The sequence below is a fragment of the Trichosurus vulpecula genome, chromosome 7 (genome assembly GCF_011100635.1).
Source record: "Trichosurus vulpecula isolate mTriVul1 chromosome 7, mTriVul1.pri, whole genome shotgun sequence".
NCBI lineage: Eukaryota > Metazoa > Chordata > Mammalia > Diprotodontia > Phalangeridae > Trichosurus > Trichosurus vulpecula.
This window is the reverse complement of record NC_050579.1, coordinates 39,382,229-39,397,154: the sequence shown is the minus strand read 5'-3', so window position 1 is coordinate 39,397,154 and position 14,926 is coordinate 39,382,229. Positions and strand designations below refer to the sequence as shown.

Here is a 14,926-nt window from a genome sequence, read left to right as displayed (position 1 = left end):
ATCTCACATCTAGGTCCTCTAGGTAACTCTCTACAAGTATATGTTGCAGAGATAATGCCAGCTGGCATTGGTGAAAGGAGTTTCCTCCTGAAGAATTTCCCTATATCTCTGAAATCACAGGTCCACTTCTTATCCCTATGGACTCCAGGACCAGTGCTCTGTCCACTGCCCCACCTGGTCAGCCATGCTATTTTTAATTGTAACACAGGTTTCCCAGAAATAATGCTCCAGATCATTGGATTTGATGACAGATAATCTGGATCTTAATCACAATTCTGGAGCTGAGAAGCTGTGTGATGTTGGGCCAAAGTTGGTTTTCTCTTTGTGTTTATGACGGGTCTCGCTGCCTGACTAGAAGTATAGAGGCCACTCACAGACCAGCTTCACTGCTAACAGGCATAGAAGCTTTGACCTGCTCTGTTTGGGACCTGACCAATTTGCCCCTCCTAAGGCTGCCTGGTAGGTGTATTCCACCCTCAGGGGACTAATGTGGACCACCCAATTGGCTCTAGCCCAATGGCAGCTCAGAATTCCAAACTCAATTGACCCACCAGCCTCAGCCTCCCCTGGCATAGGGATACATGCCACTACAGTGGAGGGATTAGACTGGACAACCAAAAACAATTTGGATTTCTATACTTCTTTAAGGTTTACAAAACACCCTCCTCTCAACAACTGCGATGGAAGTAGTAAGGACATTGCTATTTCCTGAAGCATCTGGGTGGTACAGAATGCTGGAGTTTGGAGTAAGGAAGATGTAGTTTCAAATCCAGCCTTGACACTTTGACAAATCACTTTACCTCCATTTGCCTCAGTTTCCTCATCTATAAAATGGAGATAACAGCACCTACCTTCCATGGTTATTATGATATTCAAATGAGATGATATTTGTAAAGGATTTGAAAACCTTAAAGTGCTCTATAATACTAGTGATTGTTGGGTGATTTTATTGTATCCACCTTCCAGATCAAGTCTAATAAGATCAAGTCTAATTTAGAACTTCCAGTTCTAAATCCTAGAATACTGATTGAAACCTTTTCCCACCATCTGGGAATCCATGAGATGTCTTGGACCACAGTGCCCCATGTGGAACAATGGGGCTATTACTGAGGTTGTATGGTCTGGTGGAAAGATCACTGAGTCCAGACAGAATCAGGGGACACACAGAACAAATCCCATTTCTGCCCCCAGTGAGACCTTGGGTAAGTGACTTTGCCTCCCTGGGCCTCATTCTCATCTGTAAAATGAAGGATTTCCTTCAAACTCTTGAGTTAAAACTCAATGAATTCAACAGTGCAAAGTGAACAAAAGCTTAGAACTCTAAAATGGCGGAACGTTTGGGGAAGTTGGGGAAGAAGGAGAAGGCACATGGGGAAAAGGGTGGGCATGATACCTGACAAGGCCATTGCCGATGGCCGGAGCAGATTCAATGCCACTAGAATCCAGAGCACTTCCATGGCTGAAAGAGAAGTTTGAGAGATGGCAGTTACCAGTTGTGAAAGGGGAAGAAAGAAGAAAGAGCTTTGAGTCAGTAGACCCTAGTACCCATAGCTGCTTCTGTAAGAATCTTGATTTAGGAGGGCTGAGCTTTCCTTAACAAAAACCACAGAATGTCAGAGTGGGAAAGGACTTCAGCATCTTATACCTAAGTAGGAAAGTGGGAACAATACCCACTCTACGGTGTGCCTGACAAGTGCTCATCCAGCCTGTTTGAAGACCTAGTGAGAGAAAACCCACTACCCCAGATGGAACTAGGATAGAGGCCTGGGGCTTTGCCTCAGATGCCAGTGATCTCACTCACTTTTGGGACAGCTCTTCCTGCCCAAGCTTCTGGACCTAGTAGGAGGAAGGGGCAATGCCTGACTATTCTTCTCTACCCCCAATTCTACCCCTTCTTGGCCTCAGGACCTGTCTGCTACCTCCCTTCCCTTAAGATCTCTCTACCCTCCTCAAGTCTACCCAATATCTCCCCTTCACAAGGTCCCCCTACCCTCTTCCAGCCTACCTGCTACCTCCTTATGTATCAGTTCCCCTATCACAAATTTCTCTGCCAAACACTCTCCCACCAAGGCAGAGCAGAGTAGTGCCTGACCCAAAAGTACCTCCTGGTCTGAAGACTGAGTCCACTTGGGATCTCTAGGGTCAGCAACCTTGAGGGACCACTGACTCCTCTTACCCTATAACCTAAAGAAAACTTAGCACCAATTCTCTCAATGGTTCCTCTTGTCTTCTGCCCTGTTTCTATCACCCTCTGAACCCCTTTTCTGCACTGTAGTATCACTATATAACTGGGCTTAGAGTTCAAGGACCTGAATTCTAATCCTGGCTCTATCACTTTCCCTACCACAGGTAGGGAAGGTAAATAGTGAAGAAGTAGTGAGGAAACTAAGGCCCAAAAGCAAAGTGACTTGGCCAAGGTCATACCATTCAAGCATGGATCACATAGCTAAGTAAGTGGCAATGCTAGAATTTGAACCTAGGTCTTCTGAGTCCAAATGTGACTCTCTGACCACTCCACCCCAGCATAATAATGAGGATGCCTTGTGTTTGTACAGGGCTCTGAGCTGTTCAGATTGCTGATGGCTCTGGGGTCAGAGGACCTGGGATTGAATCCCAGTGCACCTTTTATGCAACTTTTAAGGAGTCGTTTCTCCCCCATCAGCCTCAGTTCTCTCATCTATAAAATAAGGAGTTGAATTAGATGACCAGGTCCCTTTAAGGTCTACATCTCCACTCCTGTGATCTCCTAGGATCTCTTCATTTAATTCCTCAGTTTAGGGCAGGTCGCTGCCATGTTCAGCATGGATTTGCAAAGATGGGAGACTTAGGGCAGAGGAACTGTCATACCTACCTTTGAGTCCCAAGGTCACCCCACTCAGAGCCTTTTTTCCACTATTAAGGTGCCACCTTTCTCCTAGGACTATGAGGACCTCTCTCACCATCCCTCATCTTAACTCCTGACTTCTTTCTCCTTAGTAGCCAGGCTGAAATCCCTAGCCTCAACTCATTGCCTTTGACTACTCTAGAAACACACACCTCACCAGCCCTGAAAACCAAGCACCCATTTGAACCCCATGAAGAAAGAAGTTACAATATTACCTGTGGTCTTCTGCCTCTGCATCCCTAACAGGCAGCAAGAGATACTGGTCTTTTATAGCTCTGGGGAAGGAGTAAATGGAATGCTGGGTGTGAGACAGCAGATTCTCACTGGTCTAAGTAATGAGGAAATTACTCTTACTCAGATTCCATCTCCCTCACAAGGGGGATGATTTGCATAAGTAAATCTGGAGAAGTGGTCATTCCTTTCAAAAAGCCTTGAGCTATAGAAATTAGTCCTCTCTCCCAGGAGACCTGGGAAAATGAAAATAAGAAAGAAATGTCCTTATCTTCAGATTGGTGCTTGGAGGGAGTTATTGAAGAATTAGAAAATCTCCCACTGGAATTTTCTGTTACTTCAACATCTTATAGATTTGTAGAGAGCCCCAGGAGGGCAGGGAAGAAATCTGTGTGTGGCAAGTGGGAAAGGGACCCGTATGTACAAAAATATTTATAGCAGCTCTTTTTGTGGTGGCAAAGATTTGGAAATCAATGGGATGCCCATCAATTGGGGAATGGCTAAACAAATTGTGGTATATGAATGTAATGGAATACTATTGTGCTATAAGAAATGGGGAAGATACAGACTTCATAATAACCTGGAAAGACCTACATGATCTGATGCTGAGTGAGAGGAATAGAATCAGGAGGACATTGTAGACAACCACAGACATTGATTCTGTGATGACTAACTTTGATAGACTTGGCTCTCCTCAGCAATACAAAGCTCAAAGACAGCTCCAAAGGACTCATGATGGGAAAAGCTAGCTATATCCGGAGAAAGAACTGTGGAATCTGAATGCAGATTGAGGCAAAGTATTTGCTCTCTTTCTCTTTTTTTCTTTTTTTGGTTTTGTTTCTTCTCTCTAGTGATTCATTCCATTGGTCATAAATCTTCTTTGCAACTTGACTATTGTGTAAATAAGTTTAATGAGAAAGTTTATGTAGAATCTATATCGGACTGCATGCCGTCTTGGAGGCAGGAAGGAGGAGGGGAGGGAAGGGAAGAAAACTTGAAACTCAAGAACATGTAAAACTTAGTGTTGTAAATTAAAAATAAAAATCTAATTTAAAAAAAAGAAATTTGTGTGTGGGGTCTAGTCTCCAGAACTGTGAGTCTGCGCTTCATGCATTTAGAGGATGAACCTTAATCTCTTCATCTGTGGGGACAAAAATAGATTATGAGAAACAAATGAGATGACACATAGAAACATTTGTAAATCTTCAATCACTGTACAAACTACAACTATTACCATTATCTTTATTATCAGGCTACATATTGATTGGCAGTACAACCAGCTAATCCTCCTTCCCATCTCTTCCTCTGACCCAATGTCCGAAGGAGGTCCCAGGAAGGAATCTAAAGGATACATGAAGCCTTTGTCCACACTCTAGAAATGCCAGAGAAGATGAAACTCTGCTGCCTCTGTGTCTTCTCCACTTAACGATCTCGTAAATAATTAGGAGCAGGGAAAGACTGCTAGTTGGGGTCTGGTCACTCCACAGACTCATAACTGTGTGGTTGTGGCAATGTACTCCCTCAAAATATGCCCCATATCTATGCCCTTTTTTGAGGGTTTAAATTTTGTTTGTTAAATTCTGAACTTAAAAAACAAATTTAATCAGCATTTCCCTGTACATAGCAGAGCACAAGTGTATTTTTTTAATGAAAGCATGAGTCTCCATTTCCTATTGCTTACCAGTTTGAAAAATACATAAAAATTCCATGTTATTTTCAACACTGTCTTCCAAGCCCCTCACCCTTAAGAAGTGCTGTTTAGTACAATGAACAGTGGATTTTGAGTGTGGGACTTGGATCTAATCCTAGCTCAGTTATTTATTACCTGAGTGACTTTGAACAAGTGATTACATCTCTCTCTCTCTCTCTCTCTCTCTCTCTCTTTCTGTTTTTGTGTGTATGTGTGTCTGTCTGTCTCTGTCTACCTGTCTGTCTCTCTCTGTCTGCTTCTGTCTCTCTCTGTCTCTGTCTCTGTCTCTCTCTCTCTCTCTTTCTCTCTGTATCTCTCTCTCCCTCCCTCTCTCCCTCCCCTCCCTCTTTCTCCCTCCCTCCCTCTCTCTCCCTTAGTACATCAACCAACAAATCAATCAGCAAACATTTATTAGGCACCTGTTATGTGTCAGGCACTACACCAAGCCACTAACTAAGCATTAGGGCTTTTAAAAAAAGATTAAATGGGAGCAGCTAGGTGGCACAGTGAGTAGATCACCGGCCCTGGAGTCAGGAGGACCTGAGTTCAAATGAGGCCTCAGACACTTGACACATGTACTAGCTGTGTGACCTCAGACAAGTCACTTAACCCAATTTGCCTTCCAAAAAGAAAAAAAAAAAACAAAAAAACTAAATGAAATAGTCCCCACTTCAAGGAGCTTATCTTTTATCTGATGAGACATGTACACAGATAAGTATAGAAAAAATAAGTATATAAAAGTAAATATAAGATATTTATGGAGAAGCACTAGCAGCTAAGGGTGATCAGGAGAGGCCTCATGTAGGAAGGAGCATTTGAGCTAAACTTTTAAGAAAACTAGGGATTCTGAGTGTCAGAGGAAGGAATAGAATATCTCCAAGGTCTCTAAGGACTCTTTCCAGCTCTAAAACTAAGATGCTATGATCCTATGATCTTGAACCCTGTCTGGAAAGGAATGGAAGAGAATGGGAAGGAAGGGAGGAAAGATGAAAGGAAGGAAGGAAGGAAGGAAGGAAGGAAGGAAGGAAGGAAGGGAGGAAGGGAGGGAGGGAAGAAGGAAAGAAAGAAGGGAGGGAAGGAGAAAGGGAGAAAAGAAGAGAGGGAGGAAAGAAGGGAGGGAAGAAAGAAGGGAGGAGGGAGGGAAGGAGGAAGGAAGGAAGGTAGTTAAAGGAGGAAGGAAGGGAGGGAGGGAGGAAAGAGGGAGGAAGGAAAAAAGAACACAAATATTTATTACGTGCTTACTACGTGCAAGACACTGAGTTAAGTGTTAGAGATACAAATAGAAAAGCGAGACAATGCTTGCCCAGCTTGGGCTGCTAACTCCAATTTGTCTCCTGGCTCTACTGGTCTCCAAGCAAGAAGAGGTTGCAAGTGCAGACGTTACAGTTGGGGAGGAAGGGGAGGAGTCCTGTGAGGGATCATGGGATGCCAGACCTAGACCTGGAAGAGAGGGACCTTAGAGGTCATTGAACACAACTTCTTCATTTAGCAGATAAAGAGCCTGAGTCCAAGGAAGTATAGACAACTACGTGGTGTAAAAGATAGAGAGCTGGACTTGGCATTAGGATGAACACTTACCAACTGCGTGAACTGGGCAAGCCAATTAACCTATCTCAGCCTCAGTTTCCTGCTCTGTAAAATGGCAATAATTGTAGTACCTACTTTGAGGATCACTGTGAAAACCCAATGAGATAACATACGTAAAGTGCTTTGCAAACCTTAGAGGACTATATACATTCTGGTCATTATTATTGCTTTCGTTATTATTATATATACTTATGTACATTTCCTCCCCCCAATAGATTATAAGCTGTTCCATTTTCATTCATCTTTCTATCTCAAGCTTCTAAGACAATGCCCAACACATAGTAACACCTTAATATACACGTGTTGATTAATTGATTGATTGATATAATGGAGAGAACACTGGACTTGGCATCAGAGCAGACCTGGGTTCGAATCCCACCTCTGCGGCTTATATAGTGCGATCGTGGGCAAGTGACTGATAACCTATCCAGGCTTTCATTTTCTCATCTGTAATAATAAGTAGGCACTGCCTTCACAGCATTGTTGGGAAGATGCAATGAGAGAGGTATATAAAGTGCTCTATAGATCTTAGAACAGCTATAGGCATTTCAGCTTCTATTGGCCACCCGGGTTCCAGTGCTGACTCTTCCAGTGCCTGGTGATGAGACCTTAGACAAGTCAGTTCCTCTCTCTGTTTCAGATTGGTCATCTGTAAAATGGGGAGGATGACGATGATGATGATGACGATAACGATGATAATAACGATGATGATGATAACGGCAAATTATTCCTGTCCTGATTAGCTCACAGGTCACTGTGAGCATTGAATGGGATCATATTATGTTACAAGGTTTTGCAAAATATAAAATTGTTGCTGACTATTAAGAAGTTCTTGAATGAATAATGTTAAGGAAGAATCAGAAAAGGAAATGAAAGCATCCACATCCCAATTATATGGGAGTATAGATAAAGAAAGGGCAATCCAGAAGGATGAGAAGAGAATAAGCCAATAATAATGTTTATTAGAGACACAGAGAATTAATTAATTCTCTTGGGGGGCAGATTTTTAGGCAGGAAGGACAGAGGTTTGGTTGAGGGGTTTTTGTTGGGTTTTTTGGTAGTGGTGGTGGTGGTATTGTATTTTACTTGTTTTATTGGAGGGAAATACACATAAGAACACAGAGAGTATTTGAGGTTATTCATATCGATGACTTTGGGGGATCAGAATTCTCTCCTCTCTCCAGGACTCCATTGCCCTACAAAATGCCCTTGCTGAGATATCCGAAGTTAGAGATCTGAGCAAAGCACAAGGGTAGAACAGTATCTAACAAGGGTAACTGGTTAAGCCAATTATCCTGGGGAAAAGAATGCAGTCCTATTGCTGCCCTCACAAGGGACCCTATCTGCCTCTGGGGAAAAATTGTTGACAATCAGAGCAGCCACAGGCCAGCAACGGAAATCATTTGCTCTGATGTCTGGCTAGATAGTAAATGCCTCCCCTGTCCTGGTGAGTTCCCTGCAGGGAAAGTGCTGAGATTCCCTGAGGACCAGTGAAGAAAGAACTCTCAAGTGTCTGCAAAAGGGAAACTGAACAGAGATTCTTGCCCTTGCCCACCTCCACCCAAACTCCCACGCTTCAGTTATCTCCCATACCATTGCCCTCCTCGATCAGGCCCAGAAGGCTCCATTCAGGTTTGCACATGGTCCCTGGAGGCCATGACCACATCCCTGCTCGGATGTTCCCAGTTCCATCCCTAGCTAAGTCACTCAAGGTGGAAATACTACAAGCAGTCACCAGAGGTCATCCAGGAAGCAAGTGTTAATTAGGTCCATTCAGAGCAGCCTTTACAATTACCATGAGTCCTGTGATGGAAAAAGCACTGGAGTTAGAGGACCTGGGTTCACATCTTGCCTCTGATGCTCACTACCCATGTGACCTTGGGCCTCGGTTCCCCCATCTGTAAAATGAGGGTTTGAATAGATGGCTTCTGGGTGCCCCTTCAGTTCTAGATCTCTGATCCTGACTCTTTGTGTGAGTTTGAAGAGATCTGATCAATTTCTCCTATCCCTTCCAAAATTTAGCAACAAAGGCCTCATCCAGGGAGTGATTATGGAGTAACTTGGTTACCAGGAGAAAGATTAAAACCCACAGACAAGATTTGTGTGTCCAAAAAAAGATTTATTATGAGATATTCTGGGGACTGGAGAAAGGAATGAGGAGGTCCTGTGGTGCTCTAAATATGCACCTAGATCGGGGGAGAAGGATATAGTAGTGGGGAGTAGGGGCTTCCAAGATGACTTCTCTGCTTTCCACTTTTGTACAGGAAAAGTCCTATCTCTGAATGCTCTTAAGAATGCTCCCTCCTTTTCAGGGGCTCCAAGATAGTGATTGGTGGAGAACATCCAGGCCTCTACTTTGGCATCTTTGAGAACTGTGATTGGTTAAAGGGATGAGACTATGGATCTGGAGTGTTCCCTCATCTACTCTAGCTCAGCTAACTAGATAAGGTAGAGGATTTTACCTATGATTCCATGTGGTGGGGGATGGGATTGTTAAGCCCAGATGGACACTTATATATGAAGTTATAATTGGGGAGATAGGGAAAACCTTCCCTGGGCTGTTTTTTGTTGTTGCTAGCATTTTTCAGTCATGTCTGATTCTTGGTGACACTATTTGGGGTTTTCTTGGCAGAGATACTAGAGTAGTTTACCATTTCCTTCTCCAGCTCATTTTACAGATGAAGAAACTGAGGCAAACAGGATTAAGTGACTTGCCCAGGGCCATACAGCTAGTAAGTGTCTGAGGCCAGATTTGAACTTATGAAGTTGAGTCTTCCTAAATTTGGGCCCAGCAATCTAGCCAATCTGCCAATTAACTGCCCAGGCTGATTATAGGCATAGGAAAGAAGGAAGAAAGAAAGAAAAGAAAGAAAGGAAGAAAGGAAGAAAGAAAGAAAGAAAGAAAGAAAGAAAGAAAGAAAGAAAGAAAGAAAGAAAGAAAGAAAGAAAGAAAGGAAGAAAGGGAGAAAGAAAGAAAGAAAGAAAGAAAGAAAGAAAGAAAGAAAGAAAGAAAGAAAGAAAGAAAGAAAAGAAAGGAAGGAAGGAAGGAAAGAAGAAACAAAGAAACAGAAGAACAAAGGAAGGAGAGAAAGAATTCACATTCTTTTCTTGCTTTCTTTTTTCTCTAAAAAAAAACTTTGTTACATGAGATGGTTCTTTGCAGGAGAAAAGGGGAGACATTGGGAAAATTTTAGGCAACACAAGAATAAAAAGTTTCAATACAAATCTGTTTTTTATTTTTTCTTAAAAAAAAGTAAAGCTATGTAAGCATAAAGGATAGTAGCCAATTAATATGGTCCTACAACAGGGTGAGGGTTTATGGGGGCACAGGATTGTGAGATGGGACACTGGACACTTGGAGTTCTAGTCCTAATTCTGAAAGTAACCCATTGTGTAGTCTTGGTTCCATTACTTCCTCTCTCTGGGCTTCATCTATAAAATGGGGGTGCCATACTAGATCACCCTAACTCCAGATCAAACATTCTGATTCTCTTATTCTAAAGAGGTAGGAAAGGCATACAGGAGTCTGACAATCCCTCTCTACCAAACCCTGACACAGGAATCAGACTAGCCCCTCCCCCAAACCATGCCCGTCCAAGAACAGAATCCTCCTTCCAGAAATTCACCTTCAATAAAGGTGCAAAATGCAGAGACTGACCTTCACTGAGGGAAAAGCCCTGGACCCAGGTTCAAGTACTATCTCTGGGGTTAACTAACCTTGGGCAAACCATTAACCTCTCTGGGCCTCAGTTTCCACATCTGTAACATGAGAAGGGATGGGGCTGAACTAGATGTCCTGAGGTCCCTTGCAACTCCAAAATTAACCCCCTTGAAAGAGCAAGAATAAGAAGCAGCTAGGTGGCACAGTGAATAGGGCACCAGCCCTGGAGTCCGGAGGACTTGAGTTCAAATCCGGCCTCAGACACTTGACATACTTACTAGCTGTGTGACCTTGGGCAAGTCACTTAACCCCAATTGCCCTGCCTTCCCCTCTGCAAAAATAAGGGGGGGGGGCCAAGAACGTGTTGGAGGAAATTGAGACTAGTAGCTTAAAACCACCCATTCCATGTGGGGGTGAAATGTGTCCTTGTGCACATGTGCACACACACACCCACACACACACATTATTCCTTTTCTCTACTAAAATGGACCATGTGATTGGAGCTCTGCCTCCCCGCAAGGCTCCCTAAGTGAGAGTAGAAGTCATAGGATCATAGATTTAAAGATGGAAGGAACTTTTAAGGTCACTGAGGCAAACCCTCTCATTTTACAGATGGAGAAATTGAGGTTTGGAGAATTTAAGTGATGCCCAGAGTCACACAGTTGGAGAATTCATGATCCTTGCCTGGAGTCACACTATCAGAAAGTGTCTGAGGCAGGAAATGAACAGGGTTTTCCTGACTCCAAGTCTATTACAGAATCTAATATGCCACCTTGCATCCTGGGGCAATTACCTCCAATGGATCCTGTTCCTGGACTGGTTGACGAACCTGAGAATTTGGGAGTGGGGAGTAGGGAGAAGTGTTAAAACATAAGGAATAGATGGAAAACTGGGGGGGGGGGCAGGAAGGAAGAGAAGGATAGAAGGTGAGGGGAAGAAGAAAATTTGGTCATCGAGGAGGGGAAAGGGATGTCTTTATTAACCTAACAAGGAACTAGAATGGAGCTGGGGAGTTGCAGAGCAGTCAGGGTCCTGATCTCGGTTGGTTGGCTTTGACATTATAGATTAGAGGGAAGAACCAGTTGTGAACAGGGGCTGGGGAGCCCTTTGCAATCTCTAGTGCTGGGCCTGCCCCCTCAAGACTTGCCTGCTATCCCCAAGTCTCCAGAACCCTGTCTTCTCCCAATAGTCTTTATATAATATCCAAGATGAGTCAAACCAGACTGGACGATATCAAGATTCCCAGGGCCTAAGAGATGAGACAACTAGATGTCCTGAGTCAGACTTGGAGTCAGCAAGATATGAATCCAAATTCAATCTCAAGAGGCAGCTAGGCAGCACAGTGGCTACAGCACAGGTCCTGAAGTCAGGAGGACATGAGTTCAAATTTGACCTCAGACACTTAGTAGCTGTGTGACCCTGGGTAAGTCACTTAACCCTGCTTGCCTCCCCCCCAAAAAAAATCCAACCTCAAAAGTTGTGTAACTAACCCTGGTAGTACTTACCTGCTAAAGTTGTTGTGAGTTTCAAATGAAATTATATTTGTAAAGCATATTACAAACTTTAAGGTGCTGTACAAATGCTAGCAAAGATGAGGAGGAGGATAAAAGACAGACTTCATTTCCCAAAATGGATTAAAAAAAAAAACCAGAACTCCATCATGCTTGTCTTTATCTGCCAGGCTTCAAATTCTTTGCCCTTTCATTTAATGCCCTCCAGCTGTGGTTTTGCTACCTAGCCTAATTACTGGGAGCAAACGCCAGCTAATCTATTAACCATTCTCTGCAAGGATACTTTAAAGCCCTTTTCTCCTCCAGACCTCGGGAATTGCCTTTTGGCATGCTAATCTCTTACGGTTCTTTCTACCAGACCTCAGAGAAATCATTCATCTCATCTTGCTTCAGTTTCCTCTTGTCAAAAGAAGAGAATGGATTAGTCAGGGGTTCTTTAGGTTTTTTGTGTCACAAACCCCATTAGCAATCTGGTAAAGCCCATGGACCCCTCATTGAATCATGTTTTGTTGACTACTGTGCATTTATATTTGAAGAAAATGTTAAATTTTAGTTATAGGTTAGTGAAAATAGAGATGCAGTTTTTTTTTTTCTGATCCAAATCCTAAAATTCCTTGAAACCCATCCATGGACTCTCCCTGAAACCCAGGTCAAGAATTCCTAGTAGAAATCACTATTAATTAGAGAAGTGCAAATCAGAACAACTCTTAAGTACCACATCTCTCCTGTCAGGTTGGCTAACATGACAAAGCAAGAAAATGATAAATGCTGGAGAGGATGTGGGAAAATTGGAACATTGTTACGTTGTTGGTGGAGTTGTAAACTGATCCAGCCGTTCTGGAGAGCAATTTGGACCTATGCCCAAAGGGCTATAAAAATGTGCATACCCTTTGACCCAGCAATTGCAATTCTAGGGCTATATCCCAAAGAGATCATACAAGTGGGAAAGGGACCTGTATGTACAAAAATATTTATAGCAGCTCTTTTTATGGTGACAAAGAATTGGAAATCAAAGGGATGTCCATCAATTGGGGAATGGCTAAACAAATTGTGGTATATGAATGTAACAGAATAGTATTGTGCAATAAGAAATGAGGAACAGATGGACTTCATTATACCCTAGAAAGACTTATATGAACTGATGCTGAGTGAGGGGAGCAGAACCAGGAGATCATTATACGCGATTACAGACACACGGTATCTGTAAGGACTAACTTTGATAGACTTGGCTCCTTTCATCAATGCAAGGTTCAGAGACAGCTCCAAAAGCTCATGATGGAAAAAGCTATGCACATCCAGAGAATTACGGAGTCTGAATCCAGATGGAGCAAACTATTTGCTCTCTTTTTTTCCCTTCCTTTTTCGTTTCATTTCTCCTTTCTCATGATTCATTCCATTGGTTATAATTCTTCTTTACAACTGGACTATTATGTAAATAAGTTCAATGTGAAGGTATTCGTAGAACCTACATTGGATTACATGCTGTCTTGGGGGGGAGGGGGAAGGAGAGGGCAGGGGAGAAAATTTGCAACCCAAAAACTTGTGGAACTGAATGTTGTAAATTAAAAAGAAAAATCAATTTATCAAACAAAAAAATAAAAATAAAAAAGAATTCCTAGTAGATGGTAGGTAGGCATCTCTACACAGATGGGATCTTTGACTATTCTTCTTAGACTTCAATCTGTTTGTCCCATTCTAACCTCTCTATTGACCTCATCTCGCATCTCCAACTATGTATCAGATAGCTTGAACTGGATGTTCTGTAGAGTTAAACTCAACATGTCCAAAACCGAACTCATCTTTCTCACCAAACCCTCCCCTCTTCCTGACTTTCTTTTATTTATTTATTTTTTGGAGACAATAGGGAGGGAGGGGGTTAAGTGACTTGCCCAGGGTCACACAGGTAGTAAGTGTCTGAGGCCAAATTTGAACTCAGGTCCTCCTCACTCCAGGGTCAGTGCTCTATCCACTGGACCACCTAGCTGCCCCCTATCTTTCTTATTACTACTGAGGACATCACCATCTTCCCAGTAATCCTGGCTGGCACCCTAGGTGTCACCCTCCACTCCTCACTCTCTCACTCCCCATATCCAATCAGTTACCAAGTCTTGTTGCTTCTATCTGTAATATCTCTCACATATGTCCCTCTTCTCTTCTTCGGCACTGCCATCACCCTAGTGCAGGTCCTTATCACCTCACACCTTGACTACTGCCATAACCTGCAAGTTGATCTCCCTGCTTCAAGTCTCTCCCCATTCCATCTACTCCAATGCCAAAGTTATCTTCCTATCACCTCTAAGATCAAAAATAAAATCCTCTATTTGGTGTATAAAGCCAGCCATAATCTGGGCCTTTCCCATCTTTCCAATCTTTTACACCTTATACCTCCGCTGGGATTCTGTGATCCAGTGACACTAGCCTCCTTGCCGTTCCTCACCCAGAACACTCCAATCTCTCCTATTCCAAGCCTTTCTGCTGGCTGTCCCCCATGCCTGGAGTTCTCTTCCTCCTTATCTCCCCCTTCTAGCCCCCTTGGCTTCCTTCAAATCTTAGCTATAAGTCCCACTTTCTACAAGAATCTCTCCCAACTGCCTCCCTTGTGCTGATTATCCCCTATATTGCTTGCATGTGGTCTCCCCCATTAGCCTGTGGGATCCCTGAGAGCAGGGACTGGTTTTTGCCTTTCTTTATATTCCCATGGCTCAGCACAGTGCCTGCTACACAGTAGGCACCTAATAAATGCTAGTTGACTGACTATTTAGAGACTGACTCATCTCTAAGGTGTATTTCAGCTCTGGAATTCTATAAGATTCTTTCACTCCCTTATCTATCTTCCCAAAGATCTACTTCTTCATCAACCTATTTGTTGGTATGTAAAGACAAAATAGAAAACTTTCCCTGTCTTTCAGAAGTTTATGATCTATTAGAGATGTGGGAGAGGAACAGTACAAAAACAGAGATGTGAGATAGGAACATGTACACAGATAAAGACCAGACCTGTGAGTTCTCTGAGAAAGGGAATTTCCAGATGAGGAAATTCCCTTTGCCAAAGCAGGTGTGAAACTCTTAGCATTAGAAGAGTTACCTAAGAGTGATGAGAAATTAAGGCAATTGCCTGGGGTCACAAAAGCAGTATATGTCAGAGAAGGGATTTGAACCCAGGTTTTCCTGGCTCTGAGGTCAATTTACTGTGTATAAAACCTATTGCTGTGCCTCTCACAGGTAATAATGCACATTATGTGGTCCAAGGATATGAACAGACAGTTTTCAGATGAAGAAATTAAAGCCATCTATAGTCATATGAAAAAATGCTCTAAATCAGTATTAGAAACAACTCTGAGGTACCACATCACACCTATCAG

At 42.9% G+C, this 14,926-nt stretch overlaps 1 protein-coding gene across 1 annotated transcript in view; it reads right to left on the bottom strand.

Annotated features, from left to right (window-relative positions):
- The window catches only part of LOC118857479 (myeloperoxidase-like), a 48,795-nt gene extending 40,761 nt beyond the window's left edge, over nt 1-8,034 (bottom strand). Inside the window, 1 exon segment of the mRNA XM_036768154.1 lies at nt 7,986-8,034. Coding sequence (XP_036624049.1) covers nt 7,986-8,034 — 49 coding nt within the window.
- Between the last annotated feature and the right edge of the window lie 6,892 nt (nt 8,035-14,926).